The sequence below is a fragment of the Silurus meridionalis genome, chromosome 13 (assembly GCF_014805685.1).
Source record: "Silurus meridionalis isolate SWU-2019-XX chromosome 13, ASM1480568v1, whole genome shotgun sequence".
Lineage (NCBI taxonomy): Eukaryota > Metazoa > Chordata > Actinopteri > Siluriformes > Siluridae > Silurus > Silurus meridionalis.
This window is the reverse complement of record NC_060896.1, coordinates 26,319,720-26,333,419: the sequence shown is the minus strand read 5'-3', so window position 1 is coordinate 26,333,419 and position 13,700 is coordinate 26,319,720. Positions and strand designations below refer to the sequence as shown.

The window sequence follows — 13,700 nt, the reverse complement described above, 5'->3', positions numbered from 1 at the left end:
AAGTGAAGGCAGCGGCAGCTTCTGTAAGGGAGAATGAAGCGCTCGTTCCCTCAGGAAACTAGGGTTACATATGTGACCTAGAGATGTTCCCTTTCAGGAACTCAAGCTGCGTCGAAATGCTTTGGGAACGAGTGTCCAATCACGCCAGACTGACCAGTCCCTGCCTAGTGTGTGTCTGTCGAACACAGCTAGAGGAGGACTGAGGGGCCAGGAGTGGCACTGTGGTCTAGGTTATAGAACCGCACAAAAGTCAACGGGGTGGGCCAACCCGCAGCGTTACATATGTCTTGGAGAGGTACTCCAGAGGACCAAGCTTTTGAGGCAGCCACACTCCAGGTGGAGTGAGCTCTGACCCTAAAGGGAGCGAGGAGACCAGAGGACTGATGTGATAGCATCAACAATTCACCTGCTCAGAGTTTGCTTATTAGCAGGGAGGCCTCTCTTGGGAGGGCCATAGCAGACGAGCAGCTTATCTGTCTTTCTCCAAGGACTCGTCCTGTGGATGTAGGTGTCCAGTGCGTGCACTGGACAGAGCCGAATCTGTTTCTCCTGTTCTGGAGCCTGGAACGGAGGAGGATAGAATGGCTGTAATCTTACGGGTTATGGGACGACCGAGGCATGTAACCGGTACGGGGATACAGAAAGGCTCTAGCCATACCTGGGGTAAACTCCAGGAAGTAGGGGGCCACAGAAAGGGCCTGCAGGTCCCCTACTCTCTTGATAGAGCAGATGGCCAACAAGAATGCGGTCTTGATTGAAAGGTGCCTCCAAGATGCCTCGGCTAGAGGCTCGAAGGGGGCTCAGTCATAGCCCCCAAAACGACGGCCAGGTCCCACCCAGGCACTCTAAGTCATACTGGGGGCCTCAGCCCCAAGAAAAACATCGGGTCTCTGCCCAGAGATTGCCCGACCATGGGGCCGTAATAAGATGAAATGCCGGACATGTAGACTTTTAGGGTGGACAGAGCCAACCCTTTGGTGAACTGTCCCTGGAGAAAATCCAGCAAGCCTGAGCCTTGTTAGCTGTCTCTCGAGACTGGCAGTGCCCTAAGACGGCTCTAGGGGTGATGAGAGCTCCTGGACCACAATGATGCCTGGTGGATACCAAGAAGAGAGCTTGCTGGAGCTGGCTGTGCCCTGAAGCACCGAGGGTGGCAGGGTTAACGGACCAGGTCCCTGAGGGGGCCGGGGCAGGGCAGACACCGGATATTGCGGTGCAACGCGCTTCTTTTGACATGCAGCCGGTTTTCTCGAGAACCGACTAGCGTGTTCCACTCCCAGGAATATATCTTTTTTTTTTTTTTTCCTTTTTTGACGAACAATTGACAGACAATTCAACACATTCAACATACAAGCACAGAGTGCTTCCTTTAAACAAACAGAAGCTGCCGCTGCCTTCACTGGATATGCGTTTTATACTTTCTGGTCGTGACGTCACCCGGTGACGGCCAGCGTCCAATTTTTGACTGATTACACACATTATTTCTAAACATGATCACTCGGGCGCGTTCCCAAAGTGTTTCGACTTCTTTTGAGTTGTAATATTTTGAGAATACAATAAAAATTACGAGTTTATCATATGAATCCACATTCCACAACGTGTGGGACCCCAGCTGAAGTACCGGCCATGTCAGAGGCATCGAGCACAATGATGTTCGACTCCTTCAGGGTTGATTTATTTGGTCATCATCCCCATAGTCTATTGAGGAACAACAAATCTTTCTCAAATAGCACACAGACGTAACCATCAATATCATATCCTTGAAGACGACGACTGGTCGCCATTTCATACTGCACAAAAGAGGCAATTTCCTCAATGTCTGTCTGATTTTTTCTTCTGAATAAATTAAGTTTCCTGCAAACCGCTGCAGTGTCCGTTTACTAATTATAACTCCCTGCTGATGTGCCAAAAGACAAATAATTTCCTTATTGCTAAATCCTAACCTCAAGTAGGATTGAATTAAATCCTCCACGTCCATTTTTGCAAAACAGCGAAACGTTTTATCGCAACTCTGGGATTTTTCTCAAAATATTACCGCGTTGCTACACCTTTATTCAGAAAATATTTAGACTCGCAGCTCGAGTTCCTAAAAGGGAACTAGTAATTTATAGGATGTTCAGAAATTCCGAAAGAGTTACATACATTATATGAACAAAAGTATTGAGACACCTGACTTCCATCTGTATGTGGCTCCTCCCAAAGCTGTTACCACAAAGTAGGAGGCACACCATTGTATTAAACATCTTTAGATGTGGTTTCTTCTAATTTTCACTTTACTTGAAGTAGGAGACCCAAAACCTGTTCCAGCATGACAATGCCCCTATGCACAAAGCCAGTTCTGATAAGATATGATTTCTATGTGTTGGAGTGGAAGATCTTCAGTGGATGGTTCTAGAGCGAATGGTGACTTATTGTGGAATGGGATGTTCAAAAAGCACATCTGGATCTTATGATCAGGTGTCAACAAACTTTTGTCCATGTAGGGGCTCATTTATCAGTGGATATAAGCACATTTTTGTGTGGCAGATGGTAAAGTGGTGTGCCTGTCACTATGAACAGTTTCTTGTTTGCGTTCATTTTAGAAATGTAATTTACGAGCCTGTGGACACCCTGTTTAATACACCACTATAGATCATGAGCACATCTTTAGCCTAGAGTAACTAATCTAAGCCACGTTTTACAGTTCTGAACCCTGTGACTAACACACACTGCTAATGTCATCACATCATACACTAAATGTTGTAAGAAAGTCTGATGCTAACGTTGCAGCTCTGTGGAAATTGCTCTAGAAACCCCCAAAAACAGATAAAAGTACAGGGAAAAGAACATCTGACAAAACTAACTACTCTGTATCTAAAATACTCATTTAGAGGACACAAGGCCCTGAGTGGGAGAAAGGACTATTTATACAGCACTGAGCGGGTGTTTGAGTATAAAAGGTGTGTGTTGGTGTGTGTTTGTGTGTGTTTAATGAGAGAGAAAAGAATATATTACCATCTGTGGTCATATGGTTTCGAATAGAAAAGGTGTAATGGGAACTAAATATATTTGTGTGTGTGTGTGTGTGTGTGTGTGTGTGTGTGTGTGCATTCAGACTAGGCTGCGTGTCCCACTTGAATACCTACGCTGACTGAGCAGGTGCTGTGGAGGGGGCGGAGTCGGGGGGCAGAACTGGTGTTTGTGGTGATAAGGAGGTGGTGGAGGTGGCAGGGGAGGCTGCTTAGCTCCGCCATCCCTCGAGCGAGTCGGAGTAGAGACAGCCGACTGGATTAAACGCTGTCCAGGGTTGTGGCTGAGGAACGACTCTACGTGCCCGCGGCCTGCTGAGTCCACGACGATCACCTTGACGATCTGCTGGCACTGGATAAGCGTGTCAGGGGAGATGTTATTGGCGGAGCTGGGGGTGGAGCTTTGAGAAGCCGGACTAGGCATGATGGCCAGCTGAGGCTGAGAAGTGGGCGGAGCCGGTGGGGTGCTGACCTGGTACGTTCGGAGCCTGTTGTGAATTGACACCTAGTTTAGGAACAGCCAGAAGCAGGAGGAAGCGTTATCAGCCTGGCCTGCGGTGCTCGGGCGGCCCTCCGGTGCGGACGAGACGATAAGGCCGTGCCACGGAGCATGCAGGAGCGCACACACACACTCCGACATGACGTTCAGTGTGCTGGGACATCCTGCAGCTATCACACCCATCCTGAATTACTGCCATCCATGACTTATCCACTTAAACAAGCTGTTACAACAATAAGGCTTTGCACATGATCAATTTAACCCTTATGTTCTGTTCAACATGTTCACATCTTTATCCTGAAGCTAATGAATGGAGCAATACATTTTGAGTCATTAGAAACTAAAATATTTTCTTTTTAAACAGTACATGACATGATAATATCGAATATAAACAATTGGTGATGTTTAACTTGCTAATTGTATCTCCCCGTTTGCTGTAGTGTAGGCGGGGCTAAACTAAAGCTTTCTAAATAGCTTTTGTTTAATGAGGTGTTAGCTTAGTGGTTAAGGCATTGATCTGAGGTCATGAGTTCAAATTCCAGCCACACCAAGCTGCCCCTCCTGGGCCCCTGAGCAAGGCCCTTAACTCCATAGAGCTCAGTTTATGAATGAGATAAATGTAAGTTGTTGTGGATAAGACCGTCTGCTAAATGCCATAAATGTAAATGTTATCAAAACTAGTCACAGTTTTATTTTTAGTCCAGAGTGTGCTTTCGTCCTGTCGAGATTCGAATCAAGTAACTAAACTCTTTCACACACTCTTCTAACTAAAATTAGGTTACTTGACGGTTCTTTCAATAGCTTTGTGAAGGTGTTCTACTTATCAACATTGCATGGTGTGTTTAATCACCACTGGTGTGGTATAATGAATCAGAGTTAGTGTTACCACCTAAATTGATTTTATTCTTCTTATACCGCATTATTTTTTAAATAACTAAAGGTTATATATGACACCGTTTTAATGCCAGGTTAAAAAATTTAGGAATAAAGTTGTAATATTTTGAGAATACGGTAAAAATTACGAGCTTATTATATGAATCCACATTCCACAACGCGCTGAAGTACCGGCGACGTCGGAGGCATCGAGCACAGCGATGTTCGGCTCCTTCAGGGTCGATTTATTTGGTCATCATCCCCATAGTCTATTGAGGAACAACAAATCTTTCTCGAATAGCACACAGACGTAACCATCAATATCATATCCTTGAAGACGACGACTGGTCGCCATTTCAGACTGCACAAAAGAGGCAATTTCCTCAATGTCTGTCGGATTTTTTCTTCTGAATAAATTAAGTTTCCTACAGAACCACTGCAGCGTCCGTTTACTAATTAAAACTCCCTGCTGATGTGCCAAAAGACAAAGAATTTCCTTATTGCTAAATCCTAACCTCAAGTAGGATTTAATTAAATCCTCCACATCCATTTTATGCAAAACAGCGAAACGTTTTATCGCAACTCTGGGATTTTTCTCAAAATATTACCGCATTGCAAGCCTTTATTCAGAAAATATTGAGACTTTTTTCTCAAAATATTTAGACTTTATTCTCTTAATTTCGACTTTATTCTTTTTTGATTGACTTTTTTTTCTCAAAATATTACAATTTTATTCTCGTAATCTTTTTGTTTTTATTTTAACATGGCACTAAAACGCTGTTGTATGTTTCTGTGCTCTATATGATACATTAAAAAAAACAAAAAAACAAAGCAAAAATCCTGGGAATATTGAAACATTCAGTTCTTAGGTACAGAACATGGGGGTTAAATGAAGCATGAAAGAAAAACAACACTAACAGGAAGCACATCCAATCTAAGCTACATATCCAATCTTGCAGGAGGGGTTACGGGCAAGGGGTATGAACATGGGGTATAGGGAATGGGTTATAGCGCAATATATATTTGGAAGTGCTTGCACTAGTATCCATTGGGGGTTGGGGTGGGTGCATGGGGTTTGGCTGGGGACGGGACACCGAGGGCCTGGTGTCTGTATAATTCTAAAATACAGTCAAGGATACAGAGGTCAGAAGTCAAAGTAGGGATGAGAAACTGGGGCTGAATAGGAGCTAAATAGACTTTATGGATATTGTCTGTAGGAATACATGCTAATAGCAGAGACACAGACAAACACATTCTGCCATCGTTCGATACAAACCTCAACTGCATTGTTTCCTGTCTTCTCATAAAAATCCTGGTCTCCTGGAAAACACAAATATAAGTGTTATGTATAGCCAGTATAACCCATATAGTCAGTCTGAAATTTTCAATCAATTTCCGTGTGTGTGTGTGTGTGTGTGTGTGTGTGTGTATACCTGCAGGAGATATTGGTCTTGAATGCATCTCCAGCTGGCTGCCATTGTTCTGCACGGTTGTTCTTGCTGCCTGCTGCCGCTCTAATTCCCCTGAAATACAACACACACACACACACACACACACACACACACACACACACACACACACACACATTAATCATGACAGCAACCTCTACGCAAGGGCACGCTTTCGAAAAACACTTCATGTAACCAACATTACATTCAACACGGATCTGTTCCATTTCAGCCACCTCGGCGATGCTCTCTCGCAGATCCTCCACAAACTTTAGCAGCTCCTCGGAACTCTGTGAGCAGAAACTCACCACCTGCTTCTTCTCCGACGAGAACGGAGACAGGATGGTGATACCATGAGGGTAATCTGTAAAAAAAAGCACACGCACAAACATGAACTGATGTTTTATTTGACTGCTGAAGTGAGTACTTGGAATATGGTGGAACAGAGAACTTACATTCACTTGAATGGGATTGTAAGTCTATAATATGGTGGAAATAAATAGAGTTTGCAAAATGAATAAAAAAGAAATCATATTTAAGATTGCATAAATATTAACCCCATTAATGTCAAACTAAATTGTCATCATAAGTCACATAAGTATTTGAATGAGGTTTTTGCCTCGTGTGTGTTGGCGAGTTCGAGGCAGAAGTTGAATTTGAATGCTGTTGAACTGATGCTGAAGTGTATGTTGGTGATTAGTAGATGCCACCAAGCACCAATCGAAACACGTTGAAAACTTGATTGGTGCCTTGCTGTGTGTTTAACCAGTTTTTATCCACTCAAACTAAAAGAAACGACTGATTTTGCAAAATGTAGTTGAGTAAAAAGTAAAATTATTAGTAAAAGTCTCCCCGAATGGAAATACTTTAATAAAGTACAGACACGTAGAAAAGCTACTTAAGTACAGTAACGAATTACATTTACCGTAATTTCCGGACTATAAAGCACACCTGTCTATAAGCCGCAACACTGAAACTAATGAACTTTACACAGGCTTTAACGAAAGACAGTGTCTGTTACACGGTGTAACTGGTGAAATTTGTTGCGCTTCCTTTTGGAGCAGAGCGGTATTTTGGGAATAGCCTCCGCCGCATTTTTCCGCTATTACTGCATGTGTGGAGACCAAGGAATATGTCCTTATTATTTTCTGATGCTCAGTTCTAAGTTTCTTTGACTAACCCGTAACGCTGTTGCCAAGAATAATAAAAAAAGCACGAGTTTTGGAAACCTGTCTGTGCTTATATGATTTCTGTTGTAACTGGAGTTAGCGAGCTCTCCCTTCACCCAGACTCAACGCGTTACAACGGCTTGTATCTAAACAGTAGCCCACCAAGAAAGTCATTGTTCACTGTCTTCCTCCTTCCTTTCACAACTATTTCTCTCGGGAGTTTATCTTTTGGCATCGTAGTGCGTTTAAGAAAAACGTTTTTTCTCCCGATGCCGTGCAGCTCAGAACACAGGTGAGGTGCGTTTTCGTTCCGTTCGAAATTTCATTGGTCTAATGTTATGGGGTTCAGTTTTTTAGCTTGAAGTTTGTGAAACCGGGAAAAACCCAGGAATTATTCATAAATAAGCCGCTTCGTTGTTTAAGCCGCGGGGTTCAATACGTGGGGAAAAAAGTAGCGGCTTATAGCCCGAAAAATACGGTACTTCGTTACTGTCCACTGCTGATCTGAACCACTGGACACGTCCCCACTTTACATTTGTGTTTGGTTGTATGTCAGGTTTGTGTTTAATTATATAATAATGAACACGTGCTTACACTCATTTTCGAACATGTGGAACTGCATCCCCAGCAGCCCCATGGCTTTACAGAACACATATGTCGCTGCACTCTTCTTCTTAGGACACAACTTAAGTATCTACCAACACACAGAACACACACTTAATCCAAGCAACTGTGTACATACAGCTTAGTGTATCTACAGCTACATGGCCCTGGTCTAGAACAAAACGAAAAAAGGAACTATAAGATAAGATTTGTCTTGCAGGAGATATTAGACAGTGTACGTATTACGTGTACCACACAATCTACTGTATATATGAAGTCTATTAGTGTGATGTATTTTGTTTGGACGAGTTTCATTCTGAAAAAAGAAAAAGGTTACAAACATTACTCAATTTGTTTATTCCTATTCCTTACATTGACTAATTCCAGAGGATTTAACTTGCAACCTTTTGTTGACATTTCAACCAAAAATGTTAATGTAGACTGTCCTTTTGCCTGGAAGTGTATTATGTGAGCACGTTTCTATGTGGAACAAATGTCCCCCAAAAAGGTTTGGAAAATCCGAAATTAAAAGAGAAAAAGGTTTTATTTGGTCTTAGATGTATTACATTGTATCAATGTCAATCCAAGGTCATTCCACAGATGTAACATGTATGCATTTGTGTGTGTGTGTGTGTGTGTGTGTGTGTGTTTGTGTGTGTGTGTGCACACCAGAGTTACCCACCACAATAAGGTCATTAAAAAGGAACACCTCTCTCTGATGGGCTGCTTGTTTTTGTGGCTTGTTCACGTCACTGACTTCATAGAGACGGCTGCAGCACACCAGCCTCCGATGAGGCACCGACAGGATCTGAGAGCGAGAAACCCAAACTACAGTTCAAGATATGTGCATGTTTAAATTTGAATGAAATGTTGGGTACACAGATACGCCGAGTTCAGTATAGAGAAATGATTGCGTACAAGGACTTTACAATGAGAGAAATGCAGTGGTGCATTCACAATTACTCCATACTCTTATACTGTAACATCTGAGGCTCTGGGTTAATGACCAGAAGGTCAGGGTTCAAACCCCAGTATCACCAAGCTGCCATTTTTTGAGCCCTTGAGCAAGGCCTTTAACTCTGTGTGCTCCTGGTGTGCTTTATTTAAAAAAATAAAAGTGAGTGAAATTCCTTTTTCGCATATTCCAGCAATGTTTGAAAGCTGGGGTCAGAGCAGAGGGGCAGCCATGATACACCGCCCCCTAAAGCACAGAGCGTGGTAATACCAGGACTTGGATTCCTGACCTTCTGATGACTAACCCACTGCCTTAACCACCGAGCTACCACTTTTCAAGATTTATGCTAAGGTCACATGGGTCTGTATTCTGTTCCTGATTGGCTGCTATACTCACTGTCTTCATTCCCTGAATGCTCTGCTCCACCCTAGTCACGTAGGTCACGTGGTCCTCGTTAGAACGGAGCTCGCGCTGTTGGATGCGCTCATAAATGCCAGTCACCATGTCCCGTGGAATATCTGCACCGTCGTCCACCCCTGAGAGAACCAGAGTAAAGTAGGAATTATCGCATGAAAGAGATCATCTTTGTAGTTATCATCATCATCATCATCATTGTAGTTATCATCATCATCATCATCATCATCATTGTAGTTATCATGATCATCATCATCATCATTTTAGTTATCATGATCATTAATGTAATCATCATTAACATCATTTTAGTTATCATCATCGTCACTATCATCATCATTTTAGTTTTCATCATCATCATCATTGTAATCACCCTCATCATCATCATCATCATCATCATCATCATCATCATCATTTTAGTTATCATTATCATCATCATTACCACCAGCATCATCATCATTGTAATCATCACTGTCATCATCCTCACCATCATCACCTTCATCTTCATTATCATCACCATCATCATGGTCGCTATCAACATCATCATTATCATCACCTGTATCTTCATCATAATCACCATCTCCTTTATCATCACCATCTCCTTTATCCTCATCATCACCATCATCACCATCTTCATTATCATCACCATCTTCACTGTCGTCATCATCATCATCATCATCATCATCTTTATCTTCATTATCTCACCATCATCACATCTTTATCATCATCACCATCATCTTCTTCACTGTCATTGTCATCATCATCATCATCACCACCATCACCTTTATCTTTATTATCATCATCATCACCTTTATCTTCATTATCATCTTCATTATTATCATCTTCACTGTCATTGTCATCACCATTATTGTCGTTATTATCGTCATCACCACCTTTATCTTCATTATCATCATCATCATCCCTCTCTTTGTAGTTTAATGTTCTCTGTTCATTTAAAACATTCTGCAACTTTGTGTCATTTCTCTCCTTGTATTATATTAAATCTGTGTTTGACTCCTTGGTTGCCTTTTAAGGAAAAAGGGGCGGAGTTCTCCAGCTGAGTTCTGCCTGGAGTGGAATCTCCTTTCAGAAGAATTTGTATTTTATTATCTGTGTAAATATAATAATGACCCATGTATGTTTTCTAGTGTATCATTTAAATCACCTCGGAGGTTGCGGATGAAGTCCTCGAGGAGCATCTTGCGCTCTGGTTTGATGTTCGGGCTGTACATGTCGGTGTTAAGGAGGACGATGGCGAAGGCCAGGATAAAGATTGTGTCGGGGTTGTGGAACTGCTGCACCACATCGGGGTTACACATGCAGTACCTCTGACTACAAGAGAGAGAAAAATAGATGAAAGAAAAATAATTGTGCATTACAGAAGGTAAGACAGAGACGAGAGATGAGAGAGGAGAAGAGAGGAGAAAAAAGAAACCCGAGTGAGGAACAGTGATGGTGCACTCAGTCTGCATCGTGCCTCAGGCTTTGTATTTCATAATTTTTTTTCCATTAAAGCTCCAACCCTCAGAAGACTTTAATTCTTCAACTTATGCACACACACACACACACACACACACACACACACACACACTTGTCATACAGGAGTTATACAATCCCTTATTTATTTTTGCATAAATGTTTAGCTCTGAGGATTTTTCTAAAAATGAAGCTCCCTGGACAAAAATACGCCTCAGACAATTCATGTGTCATGTGTCCCATCACAGGCACATCCTCAGGACAGAGGGCTTTATAGTTTCTAAGCTACGTGACAAGCTGCAATTTTCTGTCTTATTAACTTCCCAAAAAAAACTATAAGGCTGTTTGTGTCAGAATGTAAGACAGGACAGAAGCTGGCTTGGGTTATGGAGGTTCCACAACAATAAATGTAACTATAAAAAGATCAAAAGTATGATAAGACCTTCATTAAAAATTTAATATTGTAATAGTATACATGAACATGCTGTTCGAGGAAAAGAATCATGGTGTCAGTAACTTTCTAATTCTGATTCCTGAATTCTGTTTTTCCCTTTAACTTTGTGTTTTTTCCACATATTTTCTCACCTGAACGCTTCAATGAGCCTCTCCACCTTCTGAGCTTCTCCCTGCACACGAACATGAGCCTGAAACTTCCGCAGAGCCTCGTCCAGCTCCAGCAAGGAGAAATCCATCTCATCCACCACACAGCTGTGAGACATTGTTCAGTTAAAGGTGTGTGTGTTTGTAGGAAACGTCACTAATACATTATACAGTGTTTCGCTTTAGAACCGGATAGAAACACTAGAACATCTAGAACATCTGCGACATTTCAATGTTTTATTTGTTATAGCTGATGTGAGGATGGAAAATCTGAAGCCATTTATTACATATGAAGAAAATAGAGCTATGAAAGAAAAGAAAGAAAGAAAGAAAGAAAGAAAGAAAGAAAGAAAGAAAGAAAGAAAGAAAGAAAGAAAGAAAGAAAGAAAGAAAGAAAGAAAGACCCATGGCGAGAAACTAAAAAAAACATCACAATTTCGGAAATCAGACGTTTTTTCAAGAAAGTTCAGAGATAAAATGTCCACTCACTCAAGAACGTCTCTGTTGAACTGCCTCTTGCTGTTGCCCAGAAACTCTCCGATCATCTGCCGGCTCAGGCCTTTCCTCTGCAGCAGGAAGTGAGCCACGCCTATGGCCGTGTCGGGGATGAAACCTCGTGAGATCAGGAACTGGATGCCTTTGTCTGGGTTTCTGCACACAAGGCAAAGTGGGTCAGAGCACAGAGTGTGTACTTACTTACGCTTCAACTGAGGACTGCGATCCTTTGAGTTTTCGCTGTGTTCAGTGATGAAGATGTACATCATGCAGGCTGCTGTCAGTGTTAGTTTACATTCTGTTTCAACCAGAAAAAAAGCCTGATGTCTTGTGTATCTATAGTTTGTAGACAGAAACAGGCTGTTCTGTTCTGGACAGAATAGAAAATCCTGAAACACACAGTCAGTATTGCTTTTGGTCCAACTAAAGAGGACAACATGGCCCACACAAAACCTTCATAACATTCCTCTGATGTTACTTGATCTCATCAGTGGAAATCAGTTAAAGATTAAATGCTGAGTTTGTTTCAGAAAGAAATTGCACTTTTATCAGTGTGCTGCAGTCATGCTGCACTGAAATGCAATCACCATCAGAAAAGAAATACTGTCTGGATATTACATTTTGCCTGCTGTGTCCACTTCTCAAAACCAGGTGGTAGAGACCTGCACGGGATGCATTTTGAAGTCCCGCTCCTGCAAAAATATTATTTTCTCCCGCCCGCAATATTTCACTTTTGTCCTTCCCGCAAAAGCCGGCAGGTAAAATGTATAAGTAGTTTAATTTTGAATGCACGGACTGCCATAAATGTAAATGTCTTTCATTTGCATTGTGCCTTCTCACATACACACATCTGGACCATCTGGACCAAGGCTGACCAAAAATACATCACTCGGCATTCTATGTGCAATAAACACTAAACTGCCCCAGCCTTTTTTTACCTCCACTTTTAAAATAAATCAGGCATTGAGCATCTTAAAAGCAGGTATTTAACAGCTTTTTATATCCACACAGAAGCCAGAACAATTCAACGTCTGTGTTTATTCCTGACCTCAAACCCTGAACATTCTGTGGTAAAGAGCAGGAAGTTACAAGTAATTAAAATCCAAAACAGTCGCCTCCGAAGTGCAGCGCTAAGCTTGGGGTTTGTCATTGTGTGGTGATCATGAGTAATTCAGATTGCAATGGTCAATTGTGAAGGATTTGGAATCTATTATAATATCCATTAGTGTAGTTCCATTGCTGCTGGTTGCCACAGTTCAGCAGAAGAGCACTTAACAGCTCCCAGTCTGTGAGAAATCAATATAAAGCCTTGAATCACCAAGTGAATTTCACACATGACTACAATGTGCCTTGATCAGCACATTCATGAGAAAAAGCACTGTAATGCTGCAAGCCTGTGGTGCTCTGCTCTTTCTCTATGGACCGTGTGTTGATGCAAATTTTTTCCCCCCATTTACAAGAAAACTGTAAAGAAAATCAAAAATATACCTGTATTTTTTAAAAGTGTATTTATAGAACAAGATCCACTGAAGTATGAGGACACAGTTGTGCAGAGCAGGAACACGAGCAGCAGGTTTATGTAATCCACAGCAGGGAGAAGGTTTAACACAGTGGGCTAGGACCACAGTGTTCTTTAATAACCCTCATGAAGCATATGGAGCATGCAGAGGAACATCTGCCTCCCACTGCTTCCTGCCCAGACTTGTAACCTCACACCACTGAATGGCCCAGAACCTCCATCTGACTTCATCCTGATCCAGCTCAAAGCCTTACTTTGCACTAATGATGGATTTTACTCAGAATGCAGGTCCTGCTATGAGCTGCAAGTAGCTTCAGTCATGTTTACTGTGTACTATAAATCATGTGCAAGTAGTAATTTAAATTTCACATACACTTTTTTTTACGACTGTCCAACATGTAAACATGAAAAATAGAAATGAAATATAAAATAAAATAAATAAAATGATCCTATCCTCCTATATCTTCTCACCTTTAAGCACCTATCACCTCACAACAATGATGGAACTGTAATGAATGGACATTTTGTGTCACCCAGATGAGGACGGGTTCTCTTTTGAGTCTGGTTCCTCTCAAGGTTTCTTACTCATGCCATCTCAGGGAGTTTTTTCTTGCCAGTGAATCGCTTATTTACGGACAAAGGCT

General features: G+C 41.9%; 1 protein-coding gene across 3 annotated transcripts in view; it reads right to left on the bottom strand.

The window, feature by feature from the left end:
* Positions 1–1,478: 1,478 nt before the first annotated feature.
* The window catches only part of iqsec3b (IQ motif and Sec7 domain ArfGEF 3b), a 33,505-nt gene continuing 21,283 nt past the window's right edge, over positions 1,479–13,700 (bottom strand). For 2 of the 3 annotated variants that reach the window (XM_046865336.1, XM_046865337.1), the window contains exons 6-15: positions 11,532–11,693; positions 11,028–11,150; positions 10,132–10,298; positions 8,952–9,091; positions 8,283–8,408; positions 7,592–7,691; positions 6,034–6,192; positions 5,814–5,903; positions 5,657–5,700; positions 1,479–3,513 (exon numbers count right to left, since the gene is read on the bottom strand). In XM_046865336.1, coding sequence (XP_046721292.1) covers positions 3,091–3,513; positions 5,657–5,700; positions 5,814–5,903; positions 6,034–6,192; positions 7,592–7,691; positions 8,283–8,408; positions 8,952–9,091; positions 10,132–10,298; positions 11,028–11,150; positions 11,532–11,693 — 1,534 coding nt within the window. In that variant the 3' untranslated portion in view covers positions 1,479–3,090. The remainder of the gene's footprint in view (positions 3,514–5,656; positions 5,701–5,813; positions 5,904–6,033; positions 6,193–7,591; positions 7,692–8,282; positions 8,409–8,951; positions 9,092–10,131; positions 10,299–11,027; positions 11,151–11,531; positions 11,694–13,700) is intronic. The other variant, XM_046865338.1, reaches the window with a different exon arrangement.